At 51.1% G+C, this 23,025-nt stretch overlaps 3 protein-coding genes and 1 long non-coding RNA gene across 8 annotated transcripts in view; 3 read left to right on the top strand and 1 right to left on the bottom strand.

The window, feature by feature from the left end:
- ASPSCR1 (ASPSCR1, UBX domain containing tether for SLC2A4) overlaps nt 1-2,760 on the bottom strand; it is a 38,484-nt gene extending 35,724 nt beyond the window's left edge. For 2 of the 3 annotated variants that reach the window (XM_017837650.1, XM_017837651.1), the window contains exons 1-3: nt 2,662-2,760; nt 2,535-2,590; nt 1,778-1,889 (exon numbers count right to left, since the gene is read on the bottom strand). In XM_017837650.1, coding sequence (XP_017693139.1) covers nt 1,778-1,889; nt 2,535-2,590; nt 2,662-2,760 — 267 coding nt within the window. The other variant, XM_017837652.1, reaches the window with a different exon arrangement.
- On the top strand, nt 1,887-6,745 carry LOC108508687. Of its 3 annotated transcripts, none has more exons than XR_001878462.1 (3): nt 1,887-1,997; nt 2,085-2,217; nt 6,606-6,745. It is a non-coding gene; the product is annotated as an uncharacterized LOC108508687 (long non-coding RNA). The 3 variants fall into 3 exon arrangements; XR_001878461.1 differs by lacking the exon at nt 6,606-6,745 and adding an exon at nt 3,386-4,045; XR_001878460.1 differs by lacking the exon at nt 6,606-6,745 and adding an exon at nt 2,577-2,670.
- A 2,058-nt stretch (nt 6,746-8,803) lies between these two features.
- NOTUM (NOTUM, palmitoleoyl-protein carboxylesterase) lies at nt 8,804-15,606 on the top strand. Its single transcript, XM_017837653.1, has 11 exons — nt 8,804-9,114; nt 9,437-9,489; nt 9,642-9,737; nt 10,244-10,304; nt 11,167-11,225; nt 12,250-12,352; nt 13,130-13,321; nt 13,670-13,770; nt 13,870-14,017; nt 14,274-14,321; nt 14,432-15,606. Exons 1-11 carry the CDS (start codon nt 8,804-8,806, stop codon nt 14,736-14,738), a joined length of 1,479 nt encoding a protein of 492 aa, XP_017693142.1. The 3' UTR covers nt 14,739-15,606.
- A 117-nt stretch (nt 15,607-15,723) lies between these two features.
- On the top strand, nt 15,724-22,078 carry MYADML2 (myeloid associated differentiation marker like 2). Its single transcript, XM_017837665.1, has 2 exons — nt 15,724-17,294; nt 18,094-22,078. Exon 2 carries the CDS (start codon nt 18,494-18,496, stop codon nt 19,400-19,402), a length of 909 nt encoding a protein of 302 aa, XP_017693154.1. The 5' UTR covers nt 15,724-17,294; nt 18,094-18,493; the 3' UTR covers nt 19,403-22,078.
- Nucleotides 22,079-23,025: the final 947 nt, after the last annotated feature.

Here is a 23,025-nt window from a genome sequence, read left to right as displayed (position 1 = left end):
TGTCACCAGAGGGAAGCACACCTACTTCCACCCACATTATCTTAACAGAAGATAGAATAATAGAAGACACAGAATCAGATTCATCCCAACATTACTGCAGCCAGCCAAAATGACCAACTCTGCATCTCAACTGACACCACAGCCCAGTCACAGCCACCTGGCTGTTTTAAACTCCTTAGTCTTTGGCACATGCTCCCTGTGACAGGGAATTCTTTTAGTCAATTGTTCTGTACCAAGTCTTTTCTTACACTGTGAAATTCTCCCAAGTGGAATCTCTGCTCAAATTTGTGGGACAGTGACTCTGTTCAGGCTCCACCCTTCACACACGCATTTGCTGCATCCTCTCACCCCCAGGACAAAGCAATGAGCACTCTGAGAGAAGACTCATTTCTGTAGATTCTTCTGCTGAACTACAACTAAATAGTAACAACTTACACTTCTTTTAGCTCTTCTCTTTTGGGATCTAAACTAGTGATTCCATGCTATAACCTCTCTCCTACAGTGCACAGTCCTTCTTACCCTTTCTCATAATATAACTTTGGGGGGAAAAAAATAAAATCACTGTTTTCCTTCAGTACCTCTCAACCTCCCAGCTGGACACAAATGTCAGATAAAGTCATCACTGCACCATTTCAACAGAAACACTTTCCTCTGGACGACAAACCCCATTCCATCACAATCTTTCACTGAAAATTTTAAGCAGATGCTCCCAGTTTGTGGTATTTTTTTAACTAAAGACGTCATTTGAAGCACAAACTTCTTTCTACCACAAAGTCAGAAAGAAGGCATTAGTGCCAAAACAAAGAACATGGAGGTTTTACAGAGAAAAACATCAACATCAGTGACCCCTAAAAGTACATTGCACACCCACAGTGAACTAGAGCAGAGATTCCAAAGCCGCCTCACAACACAAAGTTCACATTTCAACATATCAGTTTCTCTCTGTGACAGCAAGAGCAACTGCCTACAACAAACACCACTAATTTGTCAGCTTGGCTGACAGACATTAAGAGATCAAAACCAATAGACCTGAAACTTTCATAAAAATTGAGAAACTCCCCCTGAGGAAGTCAGAAAGAAGAGCGATGACTGTCAGCAATGACTGTCAGCAATAGACAAATTTTCATTCCTAGGCTACTTAAATAAGACCATACATCACTTTTATGACATAAAAAGTTCACACACATTAACACCTATGCGTCACTTTAACAGTTATGCCTCCAGCCATTACAGTGACACGTATAGATTTTTACACTCCTAAATGTGGCAATAATTCCTAGAGAACACAGCATCCATAAGCCCTTTTCCAATCATACTAAATAGGGACATTTGGCCACTGCTGGGGACAGCACATGTAACAAAAGACTCTAAAGCTGTGTGAACACACCATGACCAGCAATGCTGGGAAAGCAGCAAAAGAGAATTCAAAATCCAGAGGTAGACAACAGCAACTGAAACTGAAATTAGGAAAGGGAACTGAGTTAGTCATCAGTGATGCTTAAGTTCCTAGGCATCCACGACTACTAGTTTTTCAGCTCCCCAAATGAACCCGTTCTCCTCCAACACACAGTTGGCACCACATGCTCATGCAGAACATAAGCAAAGACTTTCAACTACTAAATCACCACTTTCCACTGCACTTCAACCTGTCTTCAGCTGGTCTCCTGCACAGGCATTGGCCACACTGAGCTGTGCTCTCGCTCTTGAGATAGGATAGGATCATATCAGCAGAACTGGTAACTCAACAAATCAGGTCACAGTGCATAAACAAACATACCGTGGTTCCAGCTTCTGCTCTGTTAGTGACTGGCACCATCTCCAGCTTGGCATTGTTGGGCAGCCTGGCAAACCTCCACTGCAAGGACAGGTCCAAAACACTCCTCTGAAACCTGAAGGAGAACATAGTCTTTGAACAATACAAAGTCCAGGTATTGAGCAAGAGAATTCCCCAGAGGCTGACTAGAAGCCATTGAACACGATTCAACAATGGACAACTGGTAATTCAGAAAACAATCGTCAACAAAAGCTATTCCGCAGTTTGTAGAGGTCACAGGGAAAATACTCAAATGTATGTTTTGTCTTAGGCTTTAAAGAGATAAATAACAACTGACTACATAACCAAGCCTGGTTAAATACCAAGATACTCTTGTTTTAGTGCCACTCAGAGAAATGGCCTCTCAATTACGACACCATAAAGGCAGAGGGTCAAACCCCCAGGTAAGAGGGGAGACGGGTGCTGCCACTGTGTGACCTGGGTGAGGTTCGCGCGTGGGGCCGTGTCCGCGGCAGTGACACGGGGCCTCGCCGCCCGTCAGCGGAACGTGGCACGGGGCCATCGGGAGGCCCTGACCTGACCCTCAGTGTGTGGCCCGGCCCCCAGCACGCCACCGCCCGCCGCCGGTCCGCCGGGCCCGGGACACCCCCGGGCGGGCCGCGGACTCCGGCAGCGCCAGGCCCGGCCCGGCCCGGCGGGCGGGGCCTCTCCCAGGGCCGCGGGCAGCCGGGCCCGGGCCCGGCTCCGCGACGAGACTCACTTCAGGCCGTACTCGCCGGGACTGCCGCCCTGTTTCCTGCAGACCTCCTCGAGGACCTGCGGAGAGAACAGAAGCGTCACGGCCGGCCCGCGGCCCCGCCGCCCCGCCCTCCCCGTTGTGGACCCACCTGGAGCAGGACCGTGCCGGGCCCCACCCGCACCGTGACCCGCCGCCCGCTGGGCGCCAGCACCGACACCGCGGCGCCGCCCCCACCCGCTGCCGCCATCTTCCGCCAGCGCCGGACCCGCGCGGCCGGGGCGGAGCCGGCCCGGGGCCGTCCTGCTGCGGGCCCGCCCCGCCGCGCCCGGACCGCGAGGGAGCGGAGCGGGGGGAACCGGCCCGGCCGGGTGGCTGTGGAAGCGTGTCCCGGGCGAGTCCCGGTCTGGCGGAGCCGGGGCCGGAGCGGGGCTATCCGCCCGCGACGGGCGGCGGTTCCCGGAGCGCGAGGGGCTCGGGCAGCAGCGGCCCCTGGCAGGGCAGACGCGGGGCGGCTCGGGCCGCTCCCCCGGCGAAGGGCGGGGGCGACCCCCGGCCCTGCCCGCTGGGCCGTGGTGGGGGCGGCTCCGGGGCCGGGCCCGCAGCTCCGCGGGGAGCGGGAGGGGAGCGGCCGCACGTCCCGCCGTGGCTGACGGCGCTGCGCTGCCCCTTGGGTTTCCAATGTCGGGATCAGTCACCTGCTCCGAGGAAATAAAACATTTCCGCGTCGTACCGGGACACCCCCCCGGCAGCGTAAGGGGTGACCCCGGACCGAACGCATCGGCCCTGCCAGCACCGCGGGCAGCGCGGGCCCGGGCACCGCTGGTGGCCAGAACTCCCTTGGGCTGACGGATTCCTGGCTCTCTCCCGAGCAGGGATACCGAAGATCCCTGCGCCTACAAGGAAGGTTCTCTTGGGCCAAATAACAGCCCTGGCGAACCCCGCATGTCAGAGGGGAGCGTCCTGCCGCGTTCCCAGCGCCACGGGAGTGTCCAGGCAGTGTAACAATCAGGGCATCGCTGGTCAGACCAACCACAGCATCCTGCTGCCCTTGAAAGCCATTTATTCTCGCCAAAAAAAAGGATAAAAAAGTTGGTTGGAAACCTCATGGCCAGTGCTGCTGCAAAGTCAGCTGGTTAGGTGAGATGGCTACACCCAAGGAACAGAAATAATCATACATATTACAATACAAAATTTCCCAGAGACTTTATTTCATTTATGGACTTCTCCTTCAGTCTCAGCAAGGCCTTCTTCAGTCAAAGGCACTCTCAGATTCAATGACAGTCTGTTTTGTTTGCTATCATAAAAAACCCCAACTTTTTAGTTTGAGTAACCACTGGAATTTATTTAGCCTAAGTTGTAACCACATGCCAAATACTTTCTCTACTTCTATATTTATCATATATGTTAAGCTTAAGTCCTCACTGCTACCCCCCAGCACCCACAAAAATGTCTGCTTTGCTTGGCTTATAAAGGAAAAAGATCCTTTTAAGGAAAGACGCTTTTGTAAGAGATAACGCTTGTTTTTACCATATCAGCAGTGTGGGAGAAAGGGAAAGAAGAGTGGATGGAAATTTTAATGACGAAGAGAGATCTCTTTTCTTACATACATGGATTCACTCTAACTGTTCAGTGAGATGTAGCAATAATAATAAAGGATGCCCAGGTCTATAGTGTTTAAAACAATGCTTTAAAATATCTTTATGTTTTTTCTTTCCATTCCGTTGGGCAGTATCATTGCCATAGCACTTATAAAGTGTTCAGGATATATTATATAATTCCCTATCTTTTCAATTGCCTTTTGCTGTAAAATACGTGAAGACTTAAGGGCAAGATTGTTCTGAAAGTTGACACACTTTTGCCTAAAAAAGGGTGCAACAAATATCTACAATGTTCAAGTCCTTCTTAGTCTTTAAAATAGGGCAGAGATCCAAAGCTCTTCTAGCATCTCACACATAATGAAGATATCCTGTTCTTCCACTAATTAATACCTTTACAGAAGGTATGAAGGAGAAGAAGCAATTAAGATGGCTCTCTTAACTGCAGTGATTATCCTGCTGCTCAGGCAGAGCAGCCATTCCATTTTAAAAGAAGCATTTTGGGTTACATAGCCCAAAACACTGGTCTCATTTCTGGGTGGGGGTAGCTCCTATTTGATGTCTGAAGCAGGCAGCTGTTTCCTATTTTGTATTTGGAAGTGACACATCTCTTAAAGAAATGTTGCTCCTGTTAAAAAGATACCAATGTAATTTGAGCTGAACACTTCCAAGTTGCAGGATTAGAGGTGCTCTGGTTATTAATGGCATGGCATAATCAGAAAGTTGCATGGAGGTGAAGGGTCACATTTCATACCCAGAGCCACTTCTAATCTCAAATATTTATCTGAAATTAGAAGCATCAGGAGAGAAAGAAGAGGGAGGTAACTACAACCTGGAGTTCATTAAAGTGCCACAAAGAAAGAGGAACTCATTAGGGAATGGCTGAAAACACTCTTAATTCAGATTTCTGCCACTGGCTGAAGGATGCCTGCAAATCTATCAGGTGAGCCTCAGCCAAACAATGTCCTCCAAAAACTTCTCATAAATTGCATTTCTTTAGTAATTACAGTGAACACACCACAGAATGACCTTCCTTAATCCCACCTTTCAGGCAGCTGGTGCTTTGCATTCAACATGTAGCCCTGGCACCGTCTGTTTCTGCATTCAGTCACAGGCACACAGGGAGTAACACACATTTGCTTCTTCATAAAGCAGCAAAACCTCTCCCCACTTTTTTTCTTTCTTCTTTCAAAACGAATAGGAAATTAGCTGTGAACATCCAGAAACACGTAGTAACCAGCTCCAAAACATGATGCAGAACAAGCTACTTATCACAGTAATAATGATTCTGGAAAGTGTTTCCTGCTGCCTGTACAAACGTCACTGACTGCACAGAGTCCTGGAGACATTCAATGCTCAGTTCTCACCCGAGCATCGCCCAGCACGTCACACTCGTACCCAGGCTATGAGCGGGCTCTGCTGCTCTCCCAGAGTGCTTTACACCTCCCAGCCCCAGGGTCAGAGGAGGCAGCGGTAGCATGACTGTGCAAAAGTAGGATTGTTCCTGTTGGGGAGTATTGTTCTATGGGGTAACAGACGCCACACACACACACACACACACACACTCTTCTGATCAACACAAGACCCAAGAAACAAACCAGAGAACTTCCACTGAGCCAGGCTGCAGAGTGGCTCAAATGAGGCGTTGAGACCTGGCTACAAAGGGGAACCATACCCATGGCATGAGGCCTTACAGAGGACTCCAGGTGTAACCCTCTTGATTCCTGACAGGGAAACACCCAAAGGGCAAGTGCTGGGCCTGCCTTGGTCCTGGCAGGGTATGAGGGAACTCAGAACTGTCTCATAAGCTTTTGCATAGCACAGTCCAATATACTGAACATATAGAACTATCTTGGGACATAGTGGAATACATTATGCAGGACATTTCACTTTGGAAGGTATTAAACGAAAACAGCATCTCCCTTGACATTATTCCCAATCGTTAAAAGTTTCTTGCTTGCCTCTTACATGCCTCACTCCTACCAATAAAAATGCCCAATCTTGAGTGCCTGGAGCAGGACTCCAATTCTTTCAGCTCTCTCTGAGCTTCCTTTTGTTCTGAGCCTCATCTATTCAATGTAGGCAGTCTCTTATCAAAGGATTAAAACTCACTGAAACCCTCATGCTGAAGGACAGTGTTATAACCTTCTCTAAAATCTGTATTACTTTGATGTTCTCTCAAGTTCAGTATGTCAAGAAGTTGAACGGTACCAGATTTAAATGTCTAGAAGTCAAAGTCTGTCATGCCAGACCCTCCTACAGCCTTACACTCTTCCTCACAGCCCCTTGCTCTGCCATGGCAGGTAATAAAACATTTTACTGAGCTTTGGAAGGATAACAAGAGTGCTCTGAAAGACCCGTCCTAAGTGACCTGAACCAGAGCTAATAAAGCTAAGGCGGGCTCAGTAAAGACAAGCCAGGCAAAATTTAAATTTTTTTGCATCACCTCTTGGGACAAAGGTCTGCAACTTTAACATATATTCCTCTCTGCACCTAGGTTCTTCCCTGGTGCATGATACTAAGTCCTCTCTTAATGCACCAGCTGGTACAAGGCCTAATGGAGTGCAGGGATTCAGCCCTCCACAGAGAGAAGGAGCACAGGCACCAGAAGGAACACAAGCTCAGCAGCAGGAGGCACGGCAGCTTTTCTCTGAAGGATGGAGTTCAGCAATCTTATCCCTCCTGGTTTCTTGCTGTAGCTATTGGACTATGAGGTACTGGAGTTGTTTATGCCAACTGCTCCAGCGATCCTGGAGCACTCTGAGGACTTACTGCTCTATCTGTTCAGATTTTGCACCAACAGAGCAGTTTGCAGCTGCAGCTACGCTCCGGCTGACCAATGAGCTCTGCAACTTGCGGAAGCTAGTCCCAGTGATCCATTGCTCAGACCTGGCACAACCAGTGAAGAAAGGATGTTTAGTCCAGTGTAGGGAAAGAGATGATAATATAGGAACCTACTAGGACCACACACCTATCAGGGAGTAAATATAGTGCATTTGTGGAGGGGTGTGGTCAATTTAATGGCTATTCCTGGCTATAAAGTTACCATGGGTAATATCAGCACTTACATGAAACATTTGAAGGTTTTAAAAATCTGAGTGAGGACAGAGCAAAAACTGAGAGTACGTAAGAGTAACTGAAAGATAAAATCCCCAACGTGGCAAGCAAACCAAAACAACGTGCTACGTGTGTAGGAAAAAGAGAGCTGAGGACACACTCAGAAAGCCCAAATATGATAAGGTAAAAAATATAGTTGCAGCAGCTAGACAGCCCGAAGTCCTGCTTGACAAAAAGCCCTTCCACGTGCTATTTTAAGACTGTACTATTTTCACCTTTTCTGATCCCAGATAGATTATATTTCCCAGTAAAGACAGCCTCCCTGCTCCTTTCTGGAGGGCTGTCAAAGAGCATGAGCTGTCCCATTTTGTACCTACATCAATAACTTAAAGCATAGCATTATCTCTGGTTTTCCTCGGTTTTCAATTCCAAGGTCTGAGATAAGGGCAGCACTTCCATGGATTCCCCCTCTCTCAGACGACCGACACTCTGGTGACAACAGGGCTTTTTCTCCGGGATTCTTCTTGCAATCAGTGGAATCGTCCGGGGCCCCCGGGAACAACCGGGAAGAGCCGGCGGCGGTAAACCTCGTGAGCTGCCGAGAGCACCAAGGCGAAGCCTCCGCGAAAGCCGCGCCGTCGGCCGGGGGTTGCAGGGGGCCCGGGACCCCCCGCCTTGGGCCCGCCGCGCCCCGACCGGCCCGGGGCCTCCGCGCCCCCTCCCGCTCTCGGCACCAGCATCCTCCGGCCGGGCGCGATCCGCCGCCCGCCCCGGTCACCCGCGGGAGCTACGCGGACCGGACGCCGATGTCTGGGGCCAAATGACCGGCCTCCCGCTGCGCCCTGCGAACTGGGGCAAGGCCGGAGCCCGGCTCCGCGGCCCACCCCCGGGCCGGCGCGGAAGGCCCCGCACCGGGGCGGCCGGGGGGCGCAGGGCCGAGCCCCGCCGGCAGAGCGGCGGCGGCACGTCCCGGGGCGGGGCGGGCAGTGCCGCCCACGCGGAGCCGGGGAGGAGCTGCCGTCGAGGCCGCGGGGAGGAGGGGGGAGGGGGGAAACGGGGGGCGCTGCCGTGGGGGCCGCCACGTGCGGGGCCACGCGCCCAGGCGGCCCGACCTCCCCCCCGGCCCCGGCGAGAGGCCGCCCCGGGCCCCCGCCGCCCTGCGGGTGAGGCTGGAGGCCGCCGCTGCCGCCGCCGCGGCCCCGGCGCCGGCAGGGGCGGCGATGGCGTCGCGGCCGGGCGCGGGGCGCGCCCCGACGGAGCGGCCCGCCGTGCCGGTGCGGCGCGGCGCAGACCCCCCGCTCCCTCCCCTCGCTCCGAGGGGGCGGAGGGCAGGGCAGGGCGGGGGCTGGCCGGCTGCTGCCCCACGCGGCGCCCGGGCTGGCGGCGCCCCCGGCGCGCTCCCCGCGCACTCCGTGCCCCTCTGTCATGCTCGCCGCCTGGGAGCGGGCGGCGGGCTCCTGTGCCGGCAGCCGCGCCGCCGAGCCCGCGCCGCCGGCGCTGCCCTCGCCGCCCGCCGCCGACCCCCGTCCCCGCGGGTGGCGCGGCGGGGCGCGGCGGAGCGCGGGCGGCGCTGCCCGCCGCCGGGGGCTGGCTGCTGCTGCTGCCGCCGCGGCGAGCGGCGGGTGGCGGCGGGCGGCGATGGGCACGGCGGCGGTGCACCTCCTGCTGCTGCTGGGGCTGCTGCACGCCGGGCCCGGCGGCGAGGGCAGGAAGGGCTGGCGGCGGCGAGGCCCGGCGGCCCGCGAGCGCGGCGAGGCGGCGGCGGCGGCGGCCGAGAGCTTCCCGCTGGACTTCACCGCCGTGGAGGGCAACATGGACAGCTTCATGGCGCAGGTCAAGAGCCTGGCGCAGTCGCTGTACCCCTGCTCGGCCCAGGCGCTGCCGCACGACCTGCGCCTGCACCTCCTCCACAACGCCTCGGTCACCTGCAACGACGGCAGCCCGGCCGGGTGAGTCCCCGAGCCGCGCCGGCCCCTCCGCGCGCCCCGGGGCTGCCCCGCGCGGCCGCCGCCGCTCCCCCCGGCCCGGCCCCGAGGGCTGCGGCGCCACCGCGCGGCCGCGCGCGGCACCGGCGGCGACAGGTGCAGCGGCGCCTCCCGGGCGGCGGCCCCGGCGCTTCCCCGGGCGGGCGCGAGCGGCGCCGGGGCCGCCGCCCCTCCCGCCGCCCCTCCCGCCGCCTCGGCGCGGCCCCGGCCCGGGCGGCACCGGAGCGCTGCGGCCGGGCCCGGCTCCGGCTCCGGCTCAGGCGCCGCCCCTTGTCTGTGCCCGCAGCTACTACCTGAAGGAGTCCAAGGGCAGCCGGCGGTGGCTGCTGTTCCTGGAAGGTGAGCGCCGGCGTCCCGGTCCCCCGCAGCGGCGACCGCGAGCGGGGCGGCGGCCCGAGGCTGCCCTCGGTGCCCCGGCCCTCGCGGGCCGCCGTCCCTCAGCCACGGGCCCCCGGCCCCTCGGGGCCGCCTGACCCCTGTCCCCTCGCCAGGAGGGTGGTACTGCTTCAACAGGGAGAACTGCGACACCCGCTACGACACCATGCGACGGCTGATGAGCTCCCGGGAGTGGCCCGCGACCCGCGTGGGTGAGTCGCTCCGAGGAGCAGCCCCGAGGGACCGGGGCCGGGACGAGGCAGGTGCCTGGTCGCTGCCCCGTGATGCTCCCGCGGGCACGGGCAGACGTTTGGGTGCACAGGTATCGCAGGTACTGAGTGCTGCTCTCTTTGCTCTCTCTGCTTGTGCTGCAGCCGCCTGGATACCCAAACCTCCATCACTCAAACAGATCGTTTAATTGCCTATATTGGAATTCACCTGCTAGGATTTGTTTTTTGGGGAAGTACTTAAGTGGGCATCACAGCTCTTTTCTATACTGCAAGAAGCTTCTAGACAGGCTTCATCTGTGAATCAAATTCTCAATGTCACATCTGCCTAAGGGCAAATTTAAAAATGTTCCTTCCCCTTCCCTTACCAATGTTTTTCATCATGAATGTTTGTTTTCTGTGTGGTCAGAGGTCTTGCATGAGGCTGCTACAGCTCCTCTGAAGTCACAGACTCATCTGTACATTTCTTGTTTCTTTGTGCCCATCTGCAGGAACTGGGATCCTGTCCTCGCAGCCAGAAGAAAATCCCCACTGGTGGAATGCAAACATGGTGTAAGGAGGGACAACAGAGGGAAGTAGCTTTATACTTAAACACCATCTCCTGCCTTTCAGGCTGCTAAAAATGCTGCAGAGATGGGTTAAAATTAATACTTGGGAGAGGAAATTGTGTGTTTCCTCATTTGATGTAGTTCAGCTCTCTAACAAATAGGGCTATGAGGTCCAGAGAAACTTAAGTTCAGTCTCCTTGGGGTTGTGGGGTGATCTAATGGAGAAAAACTGGGGATATCCTAGAGAGCCTTCTCAGATGGCTGCAGTGGCAAATCCGTCAGAAGTGGTGGGCTGATTGTGTGTTACACATCTGCCAATTTGAGAGGAATGTGGAGCAGCTCTCCTAGTTCAAAGAGAAATGAGAGAGACCAGTTTATATATGCATCTGTACAGAAGGGATGTTAATTTGCCTCCTGCAAGATGGAGACAAAAATGGGAAGATAATTCCTTCAAAAACTTCTGGTGGTTGCAGTCAACGTTTATACTGCACTGACAAGAGTCTTCTCATTTTCCATGTGAAAACCTGAAGCATAGAGAGTTTCCCTGTGGCAAACCATCCACCGTGGGATAGCTGAGAGAAAAATCATGGCCCATCGTTCTGTCTCCTGAGCTCAGTGCTTCAATTAAATTGATAGAAGACATGTTATTTATTGATTTAACTCAGTAAAACTACTAGTGTTCAGGAGAAAATACAAGGCAGTTGTAAATGTCACTTGTTTTACAGGCAGGTAAGTTGTCAAACTGGACAGAAACTCTTCCCTTTTCCCATTCCCAAAGTTTAATTTTCTTCCAGTTAGGTGACCCCATCCTCACCCCGCTGTGCATGTCAGAGGCACAGCAGGACTCACACAGCTCTCTCTTACAGATTCATCCCGTATTGCTCAAGTGATGTTTGGAGCGGTGCCTCTTCCAAGTCTGAGAAAAGTGAGTGTTGCTGATGGGCTGTTGCTGCCCCAGACATCACACATTAAAGGATGTGGCCAGACTTTTGTGAAACCACATGGATGAAGAACAGGCTTTTTCTTGCTGAAGGGCAGGAAAGAATATCAAGCTACTTCCAGATAAAACATCCTGATCTCTTTAGCTCAGGCTGTTTTGACATAGTTCAGAGCCACTGCTTGCAGAGATGTTACACTGATCCAGTATGCAAGGATTAGAAGAACAAAATTCCTTTTAGTTGAATATCCAGGTTCTAGCATGCAACAAATTAATTGGTGTAGCTGAGCGACCGTGGCCTGTTGCGTGTGACTTTGGCACGGCTTACCTGAGAGGAAGGACTGTGAATTTAGTGTCAGACTTTAATCAGGAGGATATTTGGCCTTAGACAGGAGCCATCATGTGTGAGGCTAAAGCCGTCTGCAGGTTTCTTGGGAATCAGAGAATAGTTCATCTCAATCCATGCATTGCCATCGGCTGTCGTTCTGGTGATGTCACAGGTACCCTTTCACTTCATCCCAGCTCCTTGGAGCTGTTGCTCCAAGTATCCACGGCTGCTGGTGGTACCAAGGAAGTGGTGTCTGTGTAGGTGTAACACTTTGTGAAGCGTTGCTTGTCTGAATTGGCTTGATAAATGGGGAAAAAGGGGAAGCAGTAAGTTGGAACTGAGATTCCAGGTGGTAGAAAGGTGTGTGTGTTCCTCCTGTATGGAGATGGGGTCCCAGTACCTTCCTTCTTGTTTTCCTTCTCTAAGTTTACCCATTTCTAAGCACTATTGTAGGAAGGTACTTGTGTAATTGTGTATTCAGATCACTCTATTCACTTTCTTTCAGGGAAGCAAGTTTTGTATGGGGCAGGGAGAGTTTCTTAGGTGGACTTGGTACAGGTGGATAAAATGAACCTGGGTTAGGTTCGTAATCCCTTTGGAAAGTTCTTAAGCATTTTTGGAGAGGAAGTAAAAGTCTGAGCCTGGAAGGAAACAATTTTGTTGACACTGAGCTGTCTCTTCCAGATGAATATGCCTTCATGGGAGCGCTGATCATTCAGGAGGTTATAAAGGAGCTGGTGGGAAAAGGTCTGAGCACTGCAAAAGTGTTGCTGCTAGCGGGGAGCAGGTAGGTATCCACCAGATTCCCTTTGGTGAGAACAGGAGATTTCCACAGTAGAAAGCTGTTAGGAAAGGTAGCTTCTAGGACTACAGTAACGCTAATATAGCAAACCCTGTATCTCTTCTCAGTTTTCTCCTCTTAAGGGGTACGACAGGGGAGGATACAATATTATTTCTGCAGCTTCCGGTCCAGATAGAACCAGAATGAAAACAGAAAACAGAGAAAATAGTAACAAGACAAAAGCTCGCAAGATAATAAGAGAAAAGCTTTGCGTTCTCTGCATCAAGAATGCTGTTTCCTGTTGGCCCACATCATGAGACACACCCCTGCTGCAAATTGATTCAGGACACTAAATTCAAAACCAGACTTGCCTCACACAGGTGCACTAGATTGTCCCGTGTTGCACAAGGCTCTGGTACACAGCATATGTTACACAGGGGTATGATAGAGAAGCTGCAAAGGGTGAATTCATCTCACTTCAGATTCTTTCAGTCTATTGAGCAGCCAAAGCTCTTGCAAATGATACAGAGCATATATATCTGCCAGAAGAGAGCATAACATCAGGACTTGGTTTCTGAGGTACCAGATGGTTACTCAGCACAGTTACTTTATTTGTGAGTGTTTTGCAAAGCAAGGAAATAACGTGGTGACTACCAATTTCATGGTGAATGGTTGGGTAGCTCTGCTGTGGGTAAATGAAGGTGTTTATAGTATGTCACTGCTGGCCAGGTGTGTGACACCTGTGTGTGCCTCATGACTGCAGTGTTGACGTTGCTGTTGCAGTGCTGGAGGGACAGGAGTGCTCCTGAACGTGGACCGAGTGGCAGAGCAGCTGGAGGAGATGGGTTATCAAGGGATTCAGGTTCGAGGCTTGGCAGACTCTGGATGGTTCTTGGATAACAAACAGTATCGCAGAACTGACTGTATCGATACCATAACGTGTGCTCCAACAGAGGCCATCAGAAGAGGAATAAGGTACAGTCAGATACTCTAAAGTCAGATACCCTGCTGTAAGAGGCTAGATTGTGGAGAAGATGTCCTCCTTCTCTATCTTCCTTCATTTTGATACTTAAAGAGTATTTATTCTCTACATCAGAGGTTTTTCAGTAACTTTATTGAAAAAGACAATAATGTAAAATCTAGACGTGTAAAAGAACACGTGCAGTTGCAGGTGCTCTAAAATGTGTCGATGGGACAATGTGGCCAAGAGAGAGCTGTGCTATCAGTTGGAACTCTAATCAGAACAGAAATAGACTGGGATATGGAGAGGCAGTTGTTAGGATTGCCCTGTGTCTCTCATTCTGTTATTGCTTTGTTTCCTAGATACTGGAATGGCATTGTTCCTGAGCGCTGTAAGCTGCAGTTTAAAGAGGGAGAGGAATGGAATTGCTTTTTTGGGTATAAGATTTACCCCACTCTTCGATGTAAGTTTCAGAGGAGAGATATAAAATGAATTCTAAAGTTTCCTCTGTATCCGCAACTGTCTCGGAGCAATCTCTTTTTCAAATTTTTTGTCTTCCTAGGTCCAGTCTTTGTTGTCCAGTGGCTCTTTGATGAGGCCCAGCTTACTGTAGACAATGTACACCTCACTGGCCAGCCTGTTCAAGAAGGGCAGTGGCTCTACATCCAGAATCTGGGTAGAGAGCTGAGAAACACCTTGAAAGATGTGACGTAAGTGTTTTCTTGAGGAAAACCTGGCACATTTGTTTCTAAGGGACATTCTTGTCCAGTGTCCTGGCATTGTTTCCCAGATCTCTGCTGAAAAAGGAATATTGTAAGTTTGATAACTATTAGCTCATCCACATCAAGAATCTTGGCTTTTTCATTTCTGGGTAAAATTCCATCTTCTCCCTAGTCCAGAATGTTCTGTTCAGCAGGAGTTGCTTTGTCCTTCAAGACATAATCCACGTTTCCTTTCTTTCTTTAGTGCAAGCTTTGCTCCTGCCTGTTTGTCCCACGAGATCATCACACGCAAGTGAGTTCTTGTGCAGATCCTCTGAGAGGTGAACAGGGACATGGCTGGGGAACGAGCCCATCCTGGCATCCTGACCCCTCTGATGAGACCTGTACGGTTTGTCTTTTCAGTCACTGGACTGACATCCAGGTGAAGGGGACGTCGTTACCCCGTGCCCTGCACTGCTGGGATCGGAGCCTGCATGAGAGCAACAAAAACGGGAAGGCCCCTCTGAAAGGCTGCCCAATTCACCTGATTGACAGCTGTCCATGGCCTCACTGCAACCCCTCGTGCCCCACAATCAGGGACCAGTTCACAGGGCAGGAGATGAATGTGATCCAGTTCCTCATGCATATGGGGTTCGATGTTCAGAAGATGGCACAGCAGCAGGGCCTGGAGCCCAGCAAACTCCTGGGGATGCTCAGCAGTGATAACTAGGGAGGGCTTGTCAGAGGGGCAGAGATTAGATCAGGAGGAGAGAGACACTCAGCCCTTCTCCCACACTTTCTAATCTTCCTTGCGCTCCTGCAGGCAGATGCACGCTCACATCCAGGCACGCTCACACCTGTGCACACCCACGTGCTCCCACGCTCTTGCACACTTTAGGGTGTGTCAAGAACAAAACAAAAAAAAAAGCAATTTCTTGCTTACGCTGTTTGGCTGGAACTCGTTCCCTCCAAACTCCAGGGCTGAGTTTCAGGCAGTCACATCCTCTTCCTGTGTTACACAAGGCAATCGGATACAGGGAGTAGCAAAGCCATAAATAGCAGCGATGAGAACCTTTCCCAGATCTGGGACGTCTTCCCTTGCCATGAATTTTACATCATAGACTTGATACAAGTGGTGTAAAAAGCAAGCACTGGATTTCTTCTGTCCAACTAGAAGTGAAGGAATGATTACATGACTTCCTGGAGGTCAGCATCTCATGCTGAGTCACAGTGTACAGACCCAGGACACATGCTAGGGATGGACACTCTTGTACTCAATTTATTCGTATTATTTTATAAAATGACTTTTTTATTACTTTTTTTTTAACTAAGCAAGAAATATAAATGATATTGTTTTGTAACATATTTTTTTTTAAATAACGAAGAAACCTCTTGCTACTTTGGCAACGTGGACATATTTATTTTAATATGTAAAATGCTATTTATAAGGGCTGACCAGAGAACCATACCTATGTCTTTGTAAAGTTGTATATGCTGCTCATTTGGATGGGTTATCCTGATGGTCACTTCTGCCTGGGAGAGGGCTAAGGGTGGTGTTGACAAATTTTTATTAATTAGACTTCTGTGTTCCCCTTGCAGTGTTCCTTATTATTGTTTCTCTGATGAAGAGGTTGTAACATGAGGTTTAAGTACAGAGACTTTCACCCGGCACCTGATGTTTGCAGACTTCCACAGCATTTTTGGCTTGACTGTGATTTCCCAGGTACTCCAGGGCACTCAATTGAATGGTGCAGGGAGATCTGGCTTTGCAGTAAAGGCCTGTCTTCCAGTGAGGGAAATGTTTGATCAGACTGTCAGAAGCATTTGGAACAGAAAAGACAGCACAAGACGAGCATCAACGTATTTCTCTTCTTGTAGTCATTTGGGAACACACCCAGTTCAGCACAGAGAATCCCCTTTGATGGTAGGGGGAGGAGAGCAAGTGAGGGATTGGGAATTCGTAGAAGAGACCGTTCTGGGGTGGGAGCTTCCCCCTGCAGCACAGGGTGTGGGGAGACTTGCATGAGGAGTATGGCTTACTCCCTGCTGCAGGAGGTCCTGGACCAACTGTGTGTGGTTATGCAGTGTGTAGGCCACAAAGAATTCAGGCCTTTTTTTAGAAAAATTCCCTGCACTTTCAAGATGGGCCTTACGAGGTTAGAATGGTGGTGCTGTTTGTGAGATCCCTTGTCTTGGGTAAGTAAACCCCAAGAATGAACCAAACCACAGCCCTTTGGTTCCTTTTCAAGGGCTTCAGGAAAAGTTGGGCAGGAACACAGAGAGAATCAGCTGTCCTGCTGAGCGTGATGGGATTAGCACACACTGAAGATAAAAAAGTAGCTAAAGAGAAAATGAATGATACTGCCAGCAGAACTGAAAAGCAGGAAAACATCAGTGGAGTTTCCCTATGATCAGTTTGGTGATTGCTGATATCCTTTATGTTTTAATGACTTGGGTATAAAAGTGAAATTGTCCTGATTACGTTTTTCATCTGTTTTCTGCTGTGCAGAAGCCACTGACAAAAGGGCAAGGCTGGAAGAATTCAGTACCAAGTGTTTGTGCTCTAAGACCTTGCAACTAGATGAGGTTTTTTGTCTCAGAGGAAAAGTGGCTGTGGTCCATCTGATGCACTGCTCTGCTGGTGTGATTTTGGGGACCTTTGCCTTCTGCCAGCACTGCCTTCAGCACTGAGGGCTCTCCAGAGGGCAGTACTTCTCATGGGAAAGCAGAAGCCAAGCAGCAGGACCAGCTGTGCCCCCCCAGCATCACCAATTGGTCACAGAATGTAGGGCAAGGGGGGATGTGTCCTCAGGTGGACTGTGACATGGAGTGACCGTGTGCTCTCTGCTGGTCCCTGGGCAGGTAGTAAGTGATGACCAGGATATGCCACAATACAGTCAGTAACACACTGCCAATGAGGCCTGGAAAACTTCTTCTAGAGGTGAAGAGAGAGGAAGGGCAAGACTTTCGGGGGAGAACCTCATCACCTGGAGCTCCTCAGCTCTCCTGCTGCATTTCCTGGTTGTTGTGATGTTAACTGTGCAACTTCCACCCCAAATGAATACAGGTTTTGTACTTTTAGCACCAGAGGTCTTAAGGAAAATGGGAGGGACTTGAATGAAAGAGACACTGAGGTTACAAGACAGTGTCAAAACTGAAGGTAGGAACGTTTTATCCTAAGAGCCACAAAACCTGTACTGTTCTTATGTGAACTGTTCCATAAAGTTATCCTGCTTCCACACTGGGATTAGCACTGCAGATGAGGAGTCAGCAATGCTGCCGTGGGGTAAGGGAGGAATTTTTCTACTCTGCTGTGGTTTTCATTTTTCCCATTCTGAAACTACATCAGAAATTTTCTTCCGGGCTTTTAGAGTTAGAATTAAGAGACTTCTGGGTAGAGACGAAGTTTCAGGCATTGTGTGCCAGGCAGGCTCCCTGTGGAAGCTTTGATCCCAGAGGACGGAGGGTTTGACACTATATATTGAAATCTGTATTCCAAAACAGAGCTAAGAATATCAAAGCAACTTTTTTTTTTTTTTAACAAGTGTATTTGATTGTGGCATTCGGAGATACAAGAATAACTGGTCTCCACATAAGTAAAACAGAGACAGGGATGAGTTTAAGGAAATGGTGAGGACTGGCGTGCTAAACCTTCACAACCACGAGCTCTCACTAAAGCTCAAAGCACAGCAGGTAAATGTATTGCTGCTCCAGATCTACTGCAGCAAAGTGAGTCAGCTTTTATCCAGCCTCTGGCCTAAATCCTTTCTTTCATAGGGTTTGTGCTGCCTTTGGGCTTGTGCCCCTACTCTTGGGTCTGCAGGACTGAGCTGCTGTTCCTGCAGTGTGGCCGGATCACAGCCTTGTGCCACAGTCAGCCCTCAGCCCCCTCCCTTCAGTGCGGGGGTTGCGGGGGGGGAACGGCAGCATTCCAGTGACCCCAGAGTTTCTAGAACAGCAGAAGGATAATCAAGAGCCTCTGGTGGAGCTCGCAGCTTCAGTGTTAAATAACACCGGCTCCCAACAGCTGAGGGGGGGCAGGACTCATTCCAGAACTATTAATAAAGCCCCTATTTATACTCCAGGTTCCTGCAAACGGTGCAGCAGAAAACTACAGCTGCGGAGCTAAAATGGAATAAATGTCAGCCTCCAGGGAAAGCACCATCCTGCGGGAAAGGAGACCACAAAAGGACAGCACAGGGGCAGGTTTCAGACCTGAGGAAGCAGATTGAGCGGATGGCAGCACCCTGAGCTCACAGCCAGTGGGCAGAGCCAGCCAGTCACCTCCCTGCAGCCGCAGGTCTGTGCAGAAAGCTGCCAGAGCCGCGGCATCAGAGGCAGCTCCCACTGATGCCGGCAGAGACCAGCAAGATTCGAGCTGCCACTCCACTGAGTTGGGACCAGGTGTGACTCAGAGCAAAAGAGCAAAAGCCTGAAAGGACATTTGAGGGGGCTTTTGCCTGCATTGTCTGCTGGACTGGAAAGATGATGGAGAGCACAGGAGGGCCGTATCTAAACACGGCTGCAGTGACCTCCCCTGTTGGAATAGCTCGATTGCTGCAGATGACCTTTGGATGCACCACGTTCAGCCTGGTCGCCCACCAAGGTGGGTTCAGCGCTGCCTACGGCACCTTCTGCATGTTTGTCTGGACCTTCTGCTTTGCGATCACTGTGTTCATCATCACCTGTGAGTTCACACACCTGCACAGCTGCCTGAGTCTTTCCTGGGGAAACTTCACTGCTGCTTTTGCCATGCTTGCCACGCTCATGTCCGTCACGGCCGCGGTGATCTACCCGCTCTACTTCGTCCAGGTGGGCTGTTACCCCATCGGCTGCGAGGTGAGAGACTTCCGCATCGCAGCCAGCGTCTTCGCGGGCCTCCTGTTTGTCGCGTACGCTGCCGAGGTGTTCTTGACCAGGGCAAAACCGGGACAAGTCACCAGCTACATGGCCACCATCTCCGGGCTCCTGAAAATCGTTCAGGCCTTTGTGGCCTGCATCATCTTTGGGGCGCTGGTGAACGACAGCCAGTATGGCAAACACGTGGCGACGCAATGGTGTGTGGCTGTCTACAGCTTTTGCTTTGTGGTGACAGTGGTGGTAGTGGCCTTCAGTGTCACAGGTAAGACTGCCTTGCTGTGGTTCCCCTTTGAGCGCTCTGTGGTCATCTACACCTTTGGGGCCGTGCTGCTCTACGTGAGCGCTGCAGTCATCTGGCCAGTGTTTTGCTTTGACAGCAAGTACGGCTCCCCACAACGCCCCAGCCTCTGTGCCAAGGGCAAGTGCCCCTGGGACAGCCAGCTGGTGATCGCCATCTTCACCTACGTTAACCTGCTGCTCTACGTCCTAGACCTGGCATACTCCCAGCGCATCCGCTTTGTCTCACACCTCTGAAATGGGTCAGAGCCGTCCCGGCCCTGTGGAGCCGCTGTGGTTGCAGAGGGATGGGCCATGAAGTAGAGAGGCACCGGGCAAAACCATCAGCCAAACTTCGAGGTGAAGACCGACTGCATTAACAAATTAATGACCTGGAGTGGGTGGGCTGCAGCTGATACCAGGCACAGTCCACCTCCCCCATGGTTCTGCCCAACCTGCCTGGTGCCAGCACGAAGGAATGACACAGCTCCATGTGCATCTGCAGACAGCAGGAATGCTTGCAGCCAGGGCTGCAGGCTACCAGATTACTGATCCAAATATTAGGAAAGATGCCAAGGATTTTGAAACTGCTACCAACACTTAACAGGAACAAACTGACTACCCAGGAACTCAGAAAGTTAAAAGCTGCATCAAGGAACACCAGTCCTGGAGATGAAAACCAATCCCTCGGAGTTTGGGTTAGTTTGGGCAGTGTGGTGAGACATGGAACCCCTGCAAGTGTGGGCAGTTCCAGCTGGGCCATTTCTGAGAAGAACATCATAGCTGTAATAGTATTTTGAAGGTTACCAGTCCTTTCCCTTCCTCTCCTTCGCTGTCTAGCACAGAAAAAGACTAAACTCAAGCATGTACCTTGGAGGAGGCCTGGGTATTATTTAGCAAACACTGTCACTACAGAAATGAAAATTTGCAAAGCTGGGTCTCTGCTGCTGAGAATCAAGGTGCAGAGCAGAGCCAACCTGCAAAGTGACTGTGTGTGACCTGCTGTCCTTGCTTGAGCAGCACAGAAGGTACCTCAGCACAAGCTCTGTATTGGTTTATGGGCCGCTGTTTCTTTATACTGATGTCAAGATTTTTTTTTTCTGGAAGCTTAAGGATAAATTCTGGGGAGATAGGAAAAGGAAGGCAGAGATTAATTGAACTCACAGTGCTGCACAAGAGACCAAACTGGGTGGGGAGGGGGCATGGACAGGATGGGACATGACAGAATTTGCACATGGTGGTAACAGACTGGGAGCACTGCCCCAGAGCAGCTCAGGTGCAGGATTCCTGAGCCCTCTGCATTACTGAGGAGCCACATGTCTTGGACCCATCCCTGATAAAATACCCACTTTTAAGTCCCACACTGCTCAGCTCAGATTTCAGGCTCAATAGGAATCTTCATTTGTTCCAGGGAGAAGCCAGAATGTCCGAGTGCTTGTGCAGCACATGCAGACTCAGTGCTTTGATTAAAATCTCCAGTAGCTGCCTGTGAGAAGCAAGATTTATTTTTTAACCAAATTAAAATAAAGCTGAATGGCAGATGTACACATACATCTCCTGAGATCTGTATGCTGTCACCCTGCTCTCCACACTTCCATTGCAGCAGATACAGCCCCTCTGCTTTGTGCCCAAAAGCAGAGCTCAGTTTATTTTGATGTATGAAAGCTGAACACAGAATCAAAAAAGTACAGACATGGGACAGCTGAGACCTCTGAGTGGATTCTTTGCAGCAGAGTCACTCAGGAAGAAGGAAGGAAACTTACCTTTCATCAGTGCTTTGTGCAGGGTTTGAAAAGCAAAGAGAAAACTTGTTGGGACAGATTGTGTTGGATAATTCTGTACTGAGCAAGGACCAGCCCTTAGCAGTGGGGAGCATTAGCCAGGAAACAGGGCAAGAATTGGGATCCAGCGAAAAGGGAATGCATGAAGAGCCTTCCAAGGGGGTTTTCTCTTCTGCAAGTCCCCATGAAGGGCAGGCAATCTGGAAGATGTGGTCCAACAAGAGGCTGCTAAGGCAAGACCCAAGACTATCTGCTATAGATATAAATCAGGAGCTTTATTTCTTGCCACCCAAAAGACTTATGGGTTGTACAAGTACAAAATGCTGATTTGGGAAAGGAAATCCACTTGTGTTGGAGGTGGCAGTTTACAAACAGCCACTGCACACTAAGGGACCTCAAGCATTTATGATGTATTCCTGTTAAAACCATCAATGTGAACAAATTAAGCTGTGTCACACTTGAAAATTACTTGTTTTTTTTGTTATTACAGAGCACTAAAAACCAAACAGGTGCCTGTGAAGCACCATGGCTTCTGTTATAAAATTCAACCCTGCAAGTCCAGGCAGGTTGCTTGAGGAAAGCCCTGTCCTGCAGCTCTGGTGTGGCTCTGGGAGGCTGGGAGGGCAGGGAGAGGGGCACCAGCGGCAAGTGCCTGCAGGCTGGGGGTGCTTGGCCCCAGATGTGACATTGCCAGTCGCTCAGGCAATGGCAGCTGTCGGAAACCTCCTCGGCTGGTAGCTGTGGTTCAGCCAGGCACTGCTGGCTTCTTGCTGGGAAGATTTTGCACCAAATAGGAGCAGGAGCAGCAACGTGATAAAATCTGACAATGACATGGAGTTGATGTAACTTACACTGAGCCAGGGACAAAGAAAGGCCAGAGAGAAACAGGTACGTGCGAAACAATGGGGGTAAAATTGAGTGCCTTCACAATGAGGAGAAAAGAAAATTTAACATGGAAATCATGATCCCACTGACTGGAGGAGTGAAAGACAAGTCATTGCCAAGAACAGCGTGTTCAGATTTAGCTTTCTCATCTGCCAGCCAAAGACTAAGCAAAAAATGTGAGCATGGTCAAAATGGCAAAAAAAGATTGTGTGGACAACAATCCTTTATTTTAGGAGAAAAAAAATAATAAAAAAAAATCAAAACCTCATGCTTTAGTGGTTAAAACACTCCCCAACCATTGGAAACTATGAGATTGCCCAATCCAGGGCAGAGAACATCCAGTATTTGCTCAGCAGGATTTACCAGCCAGCTGTGTCATGATTCAGTTCATCAAAACCCCTTCATTTCCAGAGTGTATCTACCCCCTTAATTAATAGATGAGGATCAAGTAGATCACTGTGAACTGGGCTTCATGAGACATCAACCATTCCCAACCTTTTTAGTAAGCTGATGCCAGGATGTGTGTGTGTTCATTCAGCATTACAGACTTGTGTTCGCAGCCAATCTGAGGATTCCAGCCTGGACAGATTGATATAAAAATCTGAATCATTAACATGTTGGGTTTGGTTTGGTTTTTCCCTTCTCCTTCTGAAGCCTTTTGGTTCCATATCGCCAAAAGACAGTGTTTAGGAATATTTGCTTGCAGGAGAAACACTGAGATTTATTTCTGTCAATCAAGGAGCAAGAAAAAAGACACACACACAGAAAAGAAACCAATACAGTAAGATGACATTCAGGAAAAAAGCACTGCTCGGTGCCTGGGATTTATAGGGACACTTCACACCGTTCCGGTTCCTCCACAGCCCGGGGCCGCGGGGCTCGGAGCGAGGCCATCCCCGGTGCTGGGGAGGCCCCGAGGCCACACTGCCCCAGGCCCGGCTGGGAACCGGGCGACAGACACTGCCCCGCACTTCATGTGCAGGGAAATCCCTCGGGAAACCCGCGGGCAATTCGCAGAGCACGAGGTGCCGCCGCTCCGGGACCAGCGGCCGCCGGGCTGCTCCCGCAGGACCCGCAGGACCCGCAGGGCGTCCCGGCCGAGGCGGGTGGCGGGGAGGGGGGGACCCTTGGGTGCGGAGCAGAGGGAGCGCACGGGGGACCCAGAGCCGCTTCTGGCGCCAGCTGCGCCCCGGCCCCACGGGGCTTTCGCGCTCC

The sequence above is a fragment of the Lepidothrix coronata genome, unplaced genomic scaffold (genome assembly GCF_001604755.1).
Source record: "Lepidothrix coronata isolate B3197 unplaced genomic scaffold, Lepidothrix_coronata-1.0 Scaffold308, whole genome shotgun sequence".
NCBI classification, from domain to species: domain Eukaryota; kingdom Metazoa; phylum Chordata; class Aves; order Passeriformes; family Pipridae; genus Lepidothrix; species Lepidothrix coronata.
This window is presented reverse-complemented; position numbering and strand designations above follow the sequence as displayed.

What these genes read in the sequence shown, in the direction of transcription:
- NOTUM (XM_017837653.1), top strand. Translation starts at nt 8,804, where the DNA reads ATGGGCACGGCGGCGGTGCACCTCCTGCTGCTGCTGGGGCTGCTGCAC. An exon ending in CTCTTCCAAGTCTGAGAAAA is followed by an intron (nt 11,226 to 12,249) that starts GTGAGTGTTGCT and finishes TGTCTCTTCCAG; the next exon opens with ATGAATATGCCTTCATGGGA. An exon ending in AACACCTTGAAAGATGTGAC is followed by an intron (nt 14,018 to 14,273) that starts GTAAGTGTTTTC and finishes TTCTTTCTTTAG; the next exon opens with TGCAAGCTTTGCTCCTGCCT.
- MYADML2 (XM_017837665.1), top strand. Translation starts at nt 18,494, where the DNA reads ATGATGGAGAGCACAGGAGGGCCGTATCTAAACACGGCTGCAGTGACC.